Below are 16,119 nucleotides of genomic sequence, written 5' to 3' on the forward strand. Positions count from 1 at the left end.
AAAAAAAAAAAAAAAAACAATTGTAATATCCAATCTTTTCTTCTGTAACCTAAGATGCAAATGACACTAGTCTGTTATTGCTAAGTGCTATAGATTCAGTCTGACTCAGAAAACCTTGTATGGGGTTTCCGAGGAGCAGCTGGTGGGTTTGAACTAGTGGTGAGCAGTCCACTGCTTATAAAGCACCACATCAGGACTCGGACAGTACTTTTAGAATACAAAAAAATACATCCTTTATCTTCAATTATTAGCCTTATATTTTCTTCTAAATATTCTTCACAACATAAAAATATATTTCAGTTTTAGATGAATATCAGCTTTTGAGAGCGACTAAGCTTACATTTTAATAGGAAATTCAGCCAAAGTAAATTGTTCACAAATTCTTACAATTCATGAAGATTATCATTTAGGCCCACAGAAGAGAAAATCAAATTGTAATAGTGTTTCCTGCCTTTAAAATCTGCTCTTTTTGCTTTTAGGTGTTATGATCAAAATATCTCATTATAATGTTCATAGTTACAAGTTTGCAACTTAAAATTATGGATACATTAAGGAACCCTGGCCATTCAGTGATTAAAGCACTAACTTGCTAACCAAAATGTCAGTGGTACAAGCCCACCAGCTACTCCATGATTGTTGAAAAATCCAGCATTCTGCTTCTATAAAAATTTACAACCTTGGAAACCATATGGGACAGTATGACTCTCTCTAATCGGGTCACTACTGGTGTTGGAACTGTAGGATCAGCACTGGACTGTGAACCACAAGGTTGGTAGTTCAAACCTACCAGTTGCTATAAGTCAGAACTGACTCAATAGCACTTAACAACAACTTAGGTTCGCTCTGAGTTTGAATTAACTCAATGGTCATGGGTTTGGTTTTAATTAGATATAAGCACACTAATGTAGCAGCAAGCTGTCCAGAAAGGAAGCTTAAGGCTCTCCCAACAAATACAAAACCATAGCAAACAGAATCATTCTATATATATACCAAAAATGGTTAAAACACCAAATAGTAAACTGAAAAGTACCTTACTCTATATTTCCAAGTCAGTCATCAAAGTATAATCTCAGATTGAACGCTATTGGTAAAGCACTTTCAAAACCTAACATATTTGCAAAGTCCTGCTGTAGTGCTACAGGACAGGCATGGAACAAACCACAGTCGATTTGAACTGTAAGGCTGGAGGTTCAAACTCACCAGCCATTCCTTGGAAAACTTATACAGGGTCACTAAGAGTTGGAACTGACTCAACAGCACTTCACAACAACACAACATCCCTTAGAGGAGTCCTGGTGTGGCACCATAGGATCAGCACTGGACTGCTAATCAAGAAGGTCAGCAGTTCAAGCCCACCAACTGCTCCTTAGAAGCCCAATAAAAGGTCACTATGAGTTGGAAGCAACTCGACTGCACTTAACAATAACAACCCTTAGAAGGAGCCCTGGTGGCATAGTGGATTATGAGCTGGACTGCTAACTGCAAGGTCAGCAGTTCGAATCTACCAGTAACTCCTCAGGAGAAAAGGCTTTCTGCTCCCATAAAGATTCACAGCTTCGGAAACCCTATCCAGGGTTGCACTCAGTTGGAGCCGACACAGTGGCATATAACCGACCCCTATCACCATCATCACAGCCTGTTACAGCAGAAGTTGTTCCCATTTTATAGTCGCAGAGAGATTACATTACATTGTCCATACAAGGGTATACTCTTACTAAATGTATTATCTAGAAAATAAACTACAATTCTAAGCAGGCTAAATTATTAGTAAAAACAGCAACAAGGCAATGGTACCTCACATTTTAGTTGGAAGACAACTAAATGGAGTGCAATTTTTATGTCGTAAAACAGTTGCATATAAAAATTGGAAGGATACAGTGGAGCCTAAATAATGGCTTAGTGGGTTACAACTTGTAAAATAGTAGAAAGTTCCCTGGGATTTTTGAAAAGGGCATCTTATATGTGAAATAAAAGTCAAACCTGTAGCCAGGAAGTAACATTTAATGAGCCCCCAATCGGGTGGCTTAATGCAATTAATTGTATATAATAAAGACCAGAGGGATGAGATGCAAGACATGAAGTAAGGTGGTCTGATTCAGAGGTTAACTTAAAACACCCGAAACTCTATACTGAGAAAGCATAATTTTAAGAGTAAAAATAAGGTTCAAGCTAATCAAACTTACCTCACTAATAAGACAAAGCAACACTACAGATACAAATATCAGGATAATCCAGTATTTAAAATTAACCTTACCTTAGATCAGGTGATTCAGCCCTCCCATAACGATCCTGCCATTTCCCAACGCTCGAATTGGCTTTTCTGGAGGCAGTACTTGTTTGAGACTGAGAAGAGGTGCTGTTTCTGGTGAGAAAAATTTTCTTTGTTTTTTTCTTACATATTGTTGTCTCTGAGCCCCCTTGTTCTATTTCTTTGGCATACATTTTATAAAATTATTTAGCATGTTCCTATAGTGTTCTCTTTAAATCATATTATAACATTTGCTACTAGTATTTAAACATTAGTGCATTACTAGCATTTTATTAAGTCTTGAAAATTTTCAGAAATGCTCTTTAGCATAGACAGCATCATGTCAAAATGCAGAAATAACAAAAAATAACCAATAGCTTACATCATGTTACATTATAACAATAAGTTCCTATGCTTTCATGAGCTATTAACATTCATTTTATGGTTTCACAAAATATTATTTGAAATTTTGATATTTGCTTCCCTACATTCTTAAAGGAATATAGTGCATCCAGTTAACAGAAACACTGTAATAAGGTCCATAAAAAATCCTATGCTAAATACATATTTTATAAAAATACTATTTCAAAATAACTTTCAGAGTAAAACTCTAAAGAGACTTGATTTGTCCTTGATGACAAGCCCTACATAATCTTCTATTTACATTCTTATAAATGCTCTACAGAACTAGTATGATGCTCTTTCAAAGAAACAGATGAAAAAAATATACACACCACACATACATTATTTAATTTCATTTTCCCACCAACTTTTTGAAACCCTTTGTGTATACACACACATACACACACACACACATATATATATGTAACAAAGGAGCTCTGGTAGCGTAGTGGTTACTAATCAGGCTGTGAACCGCAAGGTCAGCAGTTCGAAACTAGAAACTACCAGTTGTTCCATGGGAGAAAAATGAGGCTTTCGACTCCTGTAAAGATTTACAGTCTCGGAAACCCTGTACAGGGTCGCTGTGGGTCGGAACCAACTCGACGGCACTTAACAACAAGATTTACAGCCTCGGAAACCCTGTCTAGGGGTCACTATGAGTCGGAACCAACTCGAGGGCACCTAACAACAACAATATATGTATGTATATGTGTATACACCTGATTATGCAAAAATAATCACAAGAGGAATAAACTAGGAATTACATAAAACAAAAAAATATCAAAGAATGACAATTATAGCAGGACACCTTCATCTCATATTTGACATGACATTAAATGTCTTATATATATATATATATATAAAATACAATTTAATAAAGAAGGGGTATAGGCAAACTTTGTACTACACGCACAATCTTTTCTGTAAACCTGAAATGATTTAAATAAGTGCTTATTTAGAAAATATTAAGTCAACAAACATGGAAGAAAAGAAAGACATAAGCAGAAACAATAAACCAAATTATCGTTTTTTTAAAAAATTGAAATAAACAACACTGGAGGAAATTTTTAAACAAAATATTTTAACTACCCTTAATCTAAATATGATAAAATGGAGGGGGGGAAAATGCCTGACATATCTTCATCCAGAGCAATAGTTCCAATAATTTTATATATTTGTTTTAGTTGCATTTCAACTCCAGGAATTGCTGGAATATCAACTGGGGATACATTTCAACAACTGAATGCAATGCAATGAGCTCTCACTTGTCTATGCCAAGAAAGCTGGGAGAGAATTATTGGGCTGACTAAAAGATACTTGTGCCAAGAAAGTTGGGAGAGAATTATTGGGCTAATTGACTAGAAGATACGTGTGTTCATTCCAAAAGAAGGTGTGATCCAACAGAATGTGGAAATTATCAAATAAATATCATTAATATCACATGTAAGTAAAAGTTGGCAGAAGTTAATATTTATGTTGCTGCAGTACATCAACAGAGATGTACTGATTCAAGAAATGACATGGAATAAGGGCTATCATTGCTGACATCAGATGGATCTTGGTTGAAAGCAGAGAATACAAGAAAGATGTCTAGTTATGTTTTATTGACTTTGCAAAAACATTTGATTAGAAGGACCATAATAAATTATGGATAACATTGCAAAAAGTGGGAATTCCAGAACATTTAGTTGTACTCATGTGGAACCTGTACATAGACCAAGAAGATTCAGCAAAACAAGGGGATATTTCATGGTTTAAAATCAGGAAAACAGTGTCAGGTTTGCATCCTTCCACAATACTTATTCAATCTGTAAACAGAGCAAATAATTTGAGAAGCTAGCCTATATAAAAAAGGATTCAGCTTGAGGATCGGAGGACGACTCATTAACTAACATCCTGCTTGGTGGAAGGGAAGAGGACTTGGAGCATTTACCTATGAAGATCACTTACAACCTCCAGAATGGATTACATCTTAACACAAGACAAACTCACTGACATTGAGTCAACTACAACTCATAGCAACCTTACAGGGAAAAAGTAAACCAAAGGGCTCCAGAGATTGTAAAAATTTCCAGAAGCAGACAGGCTTCATCTTTCTCCTATGAAGTGGTTGGTGGGTTTGAACCACCAAACTTGTGGTTAGCAGCATAGCACATAACCCACTGTGCCATCAAGGGTCCTTATACAACATGAGACAAAAAAAAAAAAAAAAATCCTCACAATTGATCAAAAAATAATATTATGACAAATGGAGAAAAGATTGACACCATCAAAGGTTTCATTTTTCTTAAAATCCACAGTAAATGCGCATGGAAGCAACAGCCAAGAACTCAAATCATATATTATACTAGGCAGGTCTGCAGCTGCAAGATAACTCTTTAAAATATTAAAGAGCAAAGATGTCACTTTGAGGAGTAAGGCACACCTGAATCCAGCCATGGTATTTTCAATTGTCTCACATGCAATAGGGAAGAAGGAAGAAGAATTGATGCATTCGAATTATGGAGTTGATAAAGAATACAGAATATACCACGGACTGCCAGAAGAACTTAAAAACAAGTACAATTGATTGCTCCTTGTTAGCAGTGATGACAAGACTTAATCTTCATTTACTTTGGACCTGTTACCAGCAGGGAAAATGGTATCGTGCTTCATAAATTTTTAGAAAGTTTGAAAAGGTACAGGATATTTACATAATTTCCCAACAAATTACTCCTAGTAAATAAAAGTGGGAAAACAGAACTTGGCAGTGGAAAATAGTCACTTTGGAGGACACCACCACAATTAAGTGACTAAAGTTATCACTACTAATAATTTGTAGTTTTCTGATGCAAAACCTGACTCTAGTAATCAGGCGAACCCAGATTGAAGGACTATCTACTAAACTCTGTTCTTCTAAAACTCAATGGCAAGAAATATCAAGCAAGGCTGAGCAGCTGTTGGAGATTAAAGAGCACTGGAGAGCTAGATACAAGTAGTACCTGAGTGATGCAAATGCTTAACATGCACCACTGCTAACAGAAAGGCTGCAGCCCACCCAGAGGCATCTCAGAAGAAAAAGGCTAGCAGCCTACTTTCAAAGACATCAGCCACTGCAAAACACCTCATAACATGCATAAACCTGGAGGGCTGGTTGTATAAGACCATTATTGCATATGCTTACGAAAAGGTTTCCAGACTAAAATAAACATTCTTTGATGCTTACTAAGGGTGGGAGGGAGAGGAGAGTAGTTCACTGGCTGGAGGGTAAATACATGTTAAGAGCAATACATAAGAAGACAGAGGGTGGCAGACAAACAATGAAGACTTAGGGAAACATACATGGGCTAAATAGGGATAGAGATGTAGGCTAATGAGCCAGCTGCAAACCTGTTTGAACTGCAAGGGCACCAGATGCTCCTCGGAAACCCTATACAGGGTCACTATGGGTCGGAACCGACTCGAGGGCACTTACCAACAATACACAACTTTGGAACACGTGTTCTGTGACTAGATACATGGATTGAGACATAAGCTGAATGGGTAAAGGAGGAGGGAAAATGTTTATATGTTTGAGTGTCTTTTGGATATTAGTTTCTCCTGCCTACTGCTATAAAATATGATAGAAATGAATACTGAGAATTATGATTACAGAATGAAAGGTTTTCTTCATATCACCTTATTTCCTCAGTGTACTGGGTTCATTTGTTGTTGTTGTTGTTGTTGTTGTTGTTGGGTGCCGTGGAGTCGGTTCTGACTCATAGTGACCCTGTACAGGGTTTCCGAGGCTGTTAATCTTTTTGGGAGCAGAACCCCTCATCTTTCTCCCGCGGAACAGCTGGTAGTTTTGAACTGCTGACCTTGTGGTTCACAGCCCGATTCGTAACCACTATGCTACCAGAGCTCCTTACTGGGTTCATAGGGATGGATAATTTATACACTGGCTATCAAAAATTAGGGGGCTATAAAGACATCAAGTAGCTGGCTTACAAGCTTTCAAGGGTACACTCAGTTTCAAGTTCCAGAAAGAGGGGTGAGGTAGAATCTCCACTGAATAGTTTTCCCCTTTTCTAGATGGATATGATAAAAGGGGGTTGGGGAACGATGGGGCTACGCTTTTAAGAATCAATTATAATTGCTAGCAGGATTAATAGTGAAGTCACAACTGTAATTGTAGAAGATGTGTAACTAAAAGGGGGGTGTAGTTAATCTTTCATTTCAGGAACAGATGATCCTAGACCATCAGGAAGGAAGAGCATGAGTGGAACACGAGAGACCTACCTAAAAAAGCAAAGATGGTGGCAGAGGCAATGGCATGGAGAGACAGAGCTGCTACAGGCTCTAAGCCCATACACTGAGTAAGGCTGTGTACCTGTGGGCAGGAGGCTGGCTAGCAGAATGTGTCCTTTGGACATTTAAATGAATTTATATATTTTGTTTTGTATGTGTATATCAAATATTTTTGCTTTGTTCCTTTGTGAAAATAAGATGTAAAAGGGAAGCCGCAGAGAGGAAGCAGGATAACTGTTGTTGCTGGGAGGGGATTGTTATCATTGAGATGAATCAAAGTATCATCTGTTGACTACAAAGCTAATGTTCTTGTCCGTAAACCTTTACTAAATTCAAAATAAAAAGTTGAAAACAAACAAAATAAAATCAGCCACTGAAAATCTTTGGCCAAAGCTACCACTATTGACAGTTACAACCAGGGACAGTTACAACCAGGATCCATGACAGAATGCAGAAAGAAGATAGAACAAAATTCAAGTATCTTTAAAGAAAGAAAATGCCAGACTTACTGAACACTATAGACTTGTGGAGTATTGCCTTAGGATACTCTCTACACTTGGAACTCAAGCCACTCACCAATCAACCAAAAGACAGAGTGGCTCGTAAAGTAAATATCCTTCCAGAGCACTGTTGTTGTGAAGTACAGTCAATTCAGCAATCCTGTATAGGGTTTCCAAGCAGTGGCCGATGGATCTGAACTGCCAACCTTTCAGTTACCAGTCCATGCTCATCCTATAGTGCCACATTTAGACTCCTGAGTTCTATGCGCCTCTAAACAATTATCTAAATGAGACCTAATGATCAGCATTTACTCTAGACCAATGATGAGAAGGTAAGCAGGGACAAGTAAGTTCAATGAACAGAAAGAGAATAATGTAAATGAAAATGCTGAAATATTATGAAAAGTTAACCAATGTTATTGAATAATATGTAAAGAAATTGTTAAATGAGAAACTAATTTACGATATAGTCTCCAAAATCACCCTAAAATACTACTTAAAACAAACAAACCCATAACCATACCGAACAATTCTACTATTAAACATAAGGAATCCTGTGTCCTCATTTCCTACTACCCTGCTCCTTCAAAGATTCACAGCTTTGGAAACACAAGGTTGCTATGACTGACCTCAGTGGCATTTAGACATTAAACATACAAATACTCTAGGAGTCCTGGTGTGGCACTGTAGGATAAAGCCCTGGACTGCAAAGTTGGTTTGAACTGCAAGGCTGGCAGTTCAACATCACCAGCTGTTCCTTGGAAACTCTATACAGGGTCGCTGTGGGTCAGAACTGACTTGACGGAACACAACAACAACTCTTAAATGCAAGTAATCATGAATCAGAACTGAGTCAACAGCAATTGGTCACTATCAGAGATATGAGTACAATACAATGCACAAAAGTGGACTGGATAGGGGATAAGAAACAAACTGTCATCAAAGACAAAGACATTATTGGAATAATTGGCCAATTTTGTATATGACCTGCATATTAGATAAAGGCACTAATTTGTTGTTGCTAAGCACCATCGAGTTGGTTTGGACTCATAGCAACCCTGTGTAGGGTTTCCAAGGAGCGATTGGTAAGCTTGAACCACTGACTTTGCAGGTCAAATAAACCTTTCAGTCCAATGCATTAACCCACAGCACCACACCAGATTTCGTAATTTGATAATTGTATATATAACAGAACATAAAACAATTAAGGGTAAAAGAGCATCATACCCATAATTAGTATTTATATGGCTTAAAAAGCACATTTTTGAGAAATTATAAAGCAAATATGGCAAAATAAACTGAACCTGGGTGAACAGTATATAGAAATTCTTTGTAGTATCCTTAGAAATGTTTAAGAATGAATTTTTTCTTAAAAAGTTAAAACAATGAAAGAAGGGGCCATAGGAGCCATAGCGACCTTGCACAAGCTTTCTGAGGGTGTCAATCTGTCAATAGCAAAAGGCTACATCTTTCTCCAGGCGAGCAGGCAGTGGGGCAAAAAATATGAAAACTTGAAACAATTAAGAAAAACATTCTGATATACTGATATATATAAACAATAATTATAATGTGACTTAAGTATGCCAATTTGTTGGGCAGTACCAAAGACAGAAACCTGGGATATCTACTGAAAAAGCACAAGGAACATGTAAGCCACATTTGTGTGGATACATTAACAACAACTATTTATACATTAATAAGACAATCTAATAACATTTGAAACAAAGGAAGTAGTGTTGAGTTCAGTAGTCTACTACTCAAAAATCTTTGCTGTGTAGAGCCTCTATTACGTCTTAAAAAATAATAATAATAATTTTTACTTTAAAAAATGTACCTCCAATCTTTATACAAATGAGAAAAATAAAAATGAGCACAATATTTGTATTAAGAAAGAGTACATAAATTAAATTAAGGAAATTTATTCCATAAAAACAGAAAAGTATTCTTTTGATCAACCAATGACGAATGCAGAAAACAAACTTTCCTAATAAACACTGGGAACTATCCTTTAGGGACTCCTGATGTGGTGCTGTAGGATCAACACTGGAATGTAAACCCCAAGGGCGGCAGTTCAAACCCACCAGCTGCTCCTTGGAAACCCGAGGGTTATTATGCGTTAGAAACAACTTGACGGCACTTAACAACACCAATACTACTATCTTTTATAACCAGAAGAGACAGAACTGAATAATGGTGTGTTATGTACTGCTAACCACAAGGTTGCTAGTTCAAACCCATCAGCCACTTCTTGGAAACCCTATACAGCGTTGCTTTGAATCAGAACTGATTTATACAACAGTATAAGTACTGGTGGCAGGGATCTGGTTTTTCCTGTTATTTCTTAGCCAATATTTTTTTTATTGTCTCTTACTCTCCGTACTCCCCATCATCTTATTTCCCTTAACAGTCTCATTTTTCCTAAGTCTAGAGTCTAAGTACACTTATGCTCCATGCCCTTCTATTCCTATGTCATACATGCCTGGTGTAACCTCAATCTCTGTTAAATAAATTCTAGCTGTTATGCATGAACATAAGCATACCACACAATGGAAAGAGAAACAAAGATGATGAGCAAGCTGACAACTCTCATTTCAAGTCCATAACCATTAATCTCCAAAAAAGCTAGAAATGTGCAATCTCCCTATGTAATCAATCTTTCATTCTACCTTCTGCTTCCCACAGCATATAAAAACACTAAAACACTGCAATTTCTCCTATCCTGAAAATAACCCCTCTCTTGAACGCACATTTCCCTCCAGCTACAGCTTAGCAATCCTATACCAGGGGCTTCAAAGAGTTAGTGGGAAAACTCCATCATCTTTTAATTCATTCCTCATTCTTTGAAAACATACCTTGTCAAATCATATACTAAGTTTTCTTCCTGCATCACTGTTGCTGGTTCATCTGAAATTTTCTAACCTGCGACAAAATGACTAGAGTCACTGTCTTCTTACCACTTCTCTATCAATATTTCCCACTTTTGCAATATACCTTAGTCTCATAGTCAAATATTATTTAAACCTTGATCACTCTCAATTTATACCACTCACCAACACATATCCATCCTTCCAGAATCATATATTCAAATACCTACTCAAATAGATCATTTGCATACAAAATGTTATTGTTGTTGAGAGTCATTAAGTTGGTTCCAATTCATAGCTACTTTGATAGGGTTTCTGGGGAGCAGCTGATGGTTCTAAACCACCAACCTTGCAGTTTGTGGTTCAGTACTTATCCTACTGAGCCATAGCAGGACTATTGTTGTTGTTATGTGCCATGGAGTCGGTTCCGACTCAGAATGACCCTGTACAGTTTCTGAAGCTGCAAATCTTTACAGGAGCAGAAAGCATCATCTTTCTTCCATGGAACAGCTAGTAGTCTCGAACTGCTGACCATGAGATTAGCAGCCAGATTCATAACCACTATGCTACCAGAGCTCTTTAGGACTATAGATCGTTAGGTGCAGTAAAATCAGCTGACTCATACCTACCCCATAAATTCTGGCTATATTCTAGGTGTCCACAGGTTGGTTCTGACTCAGAGACCCTACGCCTAACATAATTAAACAAAGCTCAGCCCTGCACCATCCTTAAAATTGTTACGTTAGAGCCATTTTTGTAAGCATTTTGCCAATCCATCTTTTTGAGGTCAACTTCTTTTTCGTTGACCCTCCACTTTACAAAGCCTGAAGACCTTCACCAGGTACTATACTGATCCCTCCTGACAATATGGACAAAGTACAAGAAATCAAGTTATTGCTTTTAAGTAGCATTCAGGCTGTACTATTTCCAAAACAGATTTGTTTGTTCTTCTGGCAACACAGCAATAAAAAAGCCACCACAATTAAGACAAACTGAAAACCTTGTGGAAGTATGTATATAGACTTCTAAGATTGATTTCATCCTAAATTAAAATCCTGGAGTCCCGCTGTGGTGCTATCTTATGGGTTAATGCACCAGTACTGCAAACCCGTTTAAACTGCAATCTCGGCAGATCAAGCTCACCAGCTGCTCCTTGAAAACCCTATAGAGGGTCGCTATGTGTAGGAACAGACTTGATGGCAATTAACAACAACAAATTAAAATCTTGGTCTTCTCCCTTTAAAATACCATCCCTTCCTGTGGTCTCCTCCGCCTTATCAATAAATGACAAATCCACCTTTTTGACTGAGTTGCTCAGGACAAAAAGTTGGATTCAAATTTGCCATCTCTGTTGACAATTCACATTTGGGGGAATTCTTTTGAAATATATTCAGAAATTGACTACTTCTATTCAGGTTCACCATGACCACTTGGACCAAATGACCATTAGCTACTGCCTAGAGAACGGCTACACATTCCTAGCTGGCCTCCCTGTTTTTCCATTATACCTTTAGTCAGTTCTTAATAGAGCAACTATATTGAGAATTCATAAGGTAAAACACATTTTATCAGTGCTCTGCTCAAAATCTGATGGTGACTTCCCTTTTGTTTTACTTATTGTATTGTTGTTGTTCTGAAGTACCACCAAGTCAGTTCCAACTCACAGCAACCCTATGTTAGTTTCCAAAGAACAGCTGGAAAGTTTGAACTGCCAATCTTGTGGTTTGCAGTCCAGTGCTGATGACTCATCATGCTCTTAAGCAAATAACTAGAGGCCTAACAATCATTGACAATGACATTCAGCAGGTGAAAAAAAAAAAAAAAACAGCATACATTCTCTTCATACACTCCTTTCCTGTAAGAGCCATGTATGCTATGTGCATATGTGCTGCTTGTGTGTGCATTACATGCAAAAATACTGTATGAGAAAAGCCAACATTCTTATAATGGTAGAGGTCCTACAGTATATGCTCCCTGGTGGTGGGGGAAGAAAAATATAAAACCTAAAAAAGGATATTCATTTTTAAACTAGAGAATTATGATACTGATGACAATACCAAACAGCTACAAAGTATTTATTTCGTAACACGCCACACTCCTCTGTCAGTTTGTCATACTGTGGTGGCTTGTGAGTTCTGAGACTCTGAAAGCTATGCAACTGGTATTTTTAGATACCAGCAGGGTCACCCATGGTGGACAGATTTCAAATGAGCTTCCAGACAAACACAGACTAGGAAGAAGGAAAGACTACTTTCGAAAATTTAGTAACTGAATACCTTATGAATAGTTGAATAGCAATGAAACACTGTCAGATATAGTGCTGGGAAATGAGCCCCTCAGGTTTTAAAGACACTCAAAATGTGACTGGGGAAGAGCTGCCTCCTCAGAGTAGAGTTGACCGTGATAACGTGAATGAAGCAAAGCCCTTGGGAGTAAAGCCCACAGGACCTTCATTTGCTGATGGGGCACTACTCAAAATGAGGAGAAACAGCTGTAAATATTCATTAATAATCAGAACATGGGAAGTACAAAATAAGAATCTAGGCAAAGTGGATATTGTCAAAAATGAAATGGAACACATAAACATCGATATCTTAGGCATTAGTGAGCTGAAATGGACTGGTACTGGTCATTTTGAATGTGACAACTACATGGTTCACTATGCAGGGAATGACAAATTGAAGAAGAATGATTTTGCAATCATCGTCAAAAAGAACTTGTCAAGATTAGCCATGAGTTACAACGCTGTCTGTGATAGGAAAATATCCATGAGCCTACAGGGAAGCCCAGTTAATACCACTACTATTCAAATTTACGCACCAACTACTACAGCCAGTGAGGATGAAATAGAAGAACTCTACCAACTTCTCCAATCTGAAATTGATCAGACATGAAATCAAGATATCTTGATCATTACTGGTGATTGGAATGCAAAGGTTGGCAGCAAAGAGGAAGGATCAGTAGTTGGAAAATACGGCCTCGGTGATAGAAATGATGCAGAACGCATGATAGAATTCTGCAAAATCAATGATTTGTTAATTTCAAATACCTGTTAGACAGCCTAAGAGACGATTACACACATGGACCTCAGCAGATGGAATACACAGAAATCAATCTGACTACATCTGTGACAAGAGATGATGGAAAAGCTCCATATCATCAGTGAAAACAAGGCCAGGGGCAGACTGTGTAACAGACCATCAATTACTCATCTGCAAATTCAGACTGAAGTTGAAGAAAAGGAAAACAAGTCCATGACAACCAGAATAAGACCTTGAATATATCCCACCTGAATTTAGAGAGCATCTTAAGAACAGATTTGATACATTAAACACTAAAGACCAACCACCCGAAGAGTTGTGGAATGACAGAGCTGAACAAAAGATTTCAAAGGTCAGTTCGAGAAGATAAAGTGAACTATTGCAACAAAATGTGCAAAAATCTGGAGTCAGAAAACCAAAAGGGAAGAACACACTCAGCATTTCTAAAGGTAGGGGAACTGAAGCAAAAATTCAAGCCTCCACTTTTTGTTACATAAGGATTCTCTGGGCAAATTATTGAATGATGCAGAAAGCATCAAAAGAAGATGGATGGAATACAGGAATACACAGAGTCACTGGACCAAAAGGAAATGGTTGATGTTCAACCATTTCAAGAGGTAGCATATGATCAAGAGCCAATACTACTGAAGGAGGAAGTCCAAGGTGCACTGAAGGCAATGACAAAGAACAAGGCACCAGGAATTTATGGATAAAAATTGAAATCTTTCAAGCGTGAAGCAGCACCGGAGACACTCACTCATCTCTGCCAAGGAATTTGGGCGACAACTATCTGGCTGACTGATTGGAAGAGATCCATATTTGTGTCCACTCGAAAGAGAGTTGACCCAATGGAATGAATAAAACATCAGGCAATATCTTTCATATCCTATGCGAGTAAAGTTTTACTAAAAGTAATACAGATATGGCTGCAAGCATACATTGACAAAGAACTTTCAGAGGTTCATGCTGGATTCAGAAAAGTACGTGGAACAATAGATATCAATGCTGATGTCTGATGGATCTTGCTGAAAGCAGAGAATACGAGAAAGATGTTTACTTATGTTTTATTGACTATGCAAAGGCTTTCGATTGTGTGGATCATGACAAACTATGGACAACATTGTGATATATGTTTGAACAGACATGGAACACTGGTTTAAAATTAAGAAAGGTGTGGGACAGGGTTGTTGTATTCTTTCACCGTATTTATTCAACCTGTATGCTGAGCAAATAATCTGAGAAGCTGGGTTATATGAAGAAAAACATGGCATCAGGACTGGAGGAAGATTCTTTTACAACATAACCTTGCTTGCTGAAAGTGAAGAGGACTTAAAATATTTACTGATGAAGATCAAAGGGCACAGCCTTTGGTACAGATTGCATCTTAATGTAAAGAAAACAAAAATCCTCACCACTGGACCAATAAACAACATTCTTATCAACAAAGAAAAGCTTGAAGTTATCAAGGACTTCATTCTTTTTGGATAAACTATCAACACTCATAGAAACAGTAGGCAAATCTGTTGCACCAGACCTTTTTAAAGCATTGAAGAACAAAGATGTCAGCTTGAGGACTAAAGTATGCCTGACCCAAGCCATGGTATTTTCAATAACCTTATATGGATGTGAAAGCTGGACAGTGAACAAGGAAGACCATAGAAAAATTGATGCATTTGACTTATAGTGTTGGAGGAGAATACTGAAAGTGTCATGCAATGCCAAAAGAACCAACAGATCTGTGTTGAAAGAAGTGCAGCCAGAGTGCTCCAGGCCAGGATGGTCAAACTTCATCTCTCATACTTCAGACATACTGTCAGGAGGGACCAGTCGCTGGAGAAGGATATCATGTTTGGTATGGTGGAGGGTAAGAGAAAAAAGACCCTCAGCAAGATAGATTTGAAAAATGGCAGCATGAATGGGCTCAAGCGTGGCAACAATTGTGAGGTTGGCCCAGGACCAGGCAGTGTTTCATTCTGTTATAAACATTAGGGAGGCTATTAGTCGGCACCAACTAATAACAACAAATGTACCAAGCAAGGAGCTCTGGTAGCGTGGTTACAAATTCAGCTGCTAATCTCATGGTTAGCAGTTCGAAACTACCAGCTGAGGCTCTCAGCTCCTGTAAAAATTCACAGTCCAGAAACCCTGAGGGTCACTATGAGTAAGAACCGACTTCATGGCACACTACTACCACCACCACCATCATTACCAAGCACTATTCTAAAACATTTACATAAATTTTACCATTTAATATATATAACCCTGTGAGTGAAGTAATATTACTACATTTTATAGATTAGGAGTCACATTATGAAATGCCCACATTCTAGCTCTATAAGAGCTAGAATGTAACACTACTCTATACAAATGAACACAACGAGCTCAATGAATGAAAGTGGACTACTTTTTTAAAATATTGAAACCAAAGTATATTACTTATTAAGAAAATGGATCGCTATTCTTCTACTATTACTTAGATATAGTTTAAATAATCACATTTGGAGATGTCCATGTTAAGAGAAGAGTCAAACTCTCAGATAGATTTACGACATTTAATTATGGCTAAAAGCGTCAAGAACCTGCATCTTAGGGCCAAAGTATATGTTGCCATAATATCTGTGTCTGCATTAGTATGTTAAAAGACATAATATCTTTGTTGTTAAGTGCTATCGAGTCTGTTTCAGCTCATAGCGACCCTGTATAAGGTTTCCAAGGAGCATCTGGTTGGTTTGAACTGCTGACCTTATAGCTCACAGTTCATTGCAGACCCTACACTACCACACCAGGAAATCAAT

General features: G+C 37.7%; 1 protein-coding gene across 1 annotated transcript in view; it reads right to left on the reverse strand.

Annotated features, from left to right (window-relative positions):
- The window catches only part of FIP1L1 (factor interacting with PAPOLA and CPSF1), a 127,480-nt gene that overhangs the window by 68,756 nt on the left and 42,605 nt on the right, over nt 1-16,119 (reverse strand). Inside the window, 1 exon segment of the mRNA XM_006868064.1 lies at nt 2,255-2,362. Coding sequence (XP_006868126.1) covers nt 2,255-2,362 — 108 coding nt within the window.

The sequence above is a fragment of the Chrysochloris asiatica genome, unplaced genomic scaffold, assembly GCF_000296735.1.
Source record: "Chrysochloris asiatica unplaced genomic scaffold, ChrAsi1.0 scaffold00115, whole genome shotgun sequence".
Lineage (NCBI taxonomy): Eukaryota > Metazoa > Chordata > Mammalia > Afrosoricida > Chrysochloridae > Chrysochloris > Chrysochloris asiatica.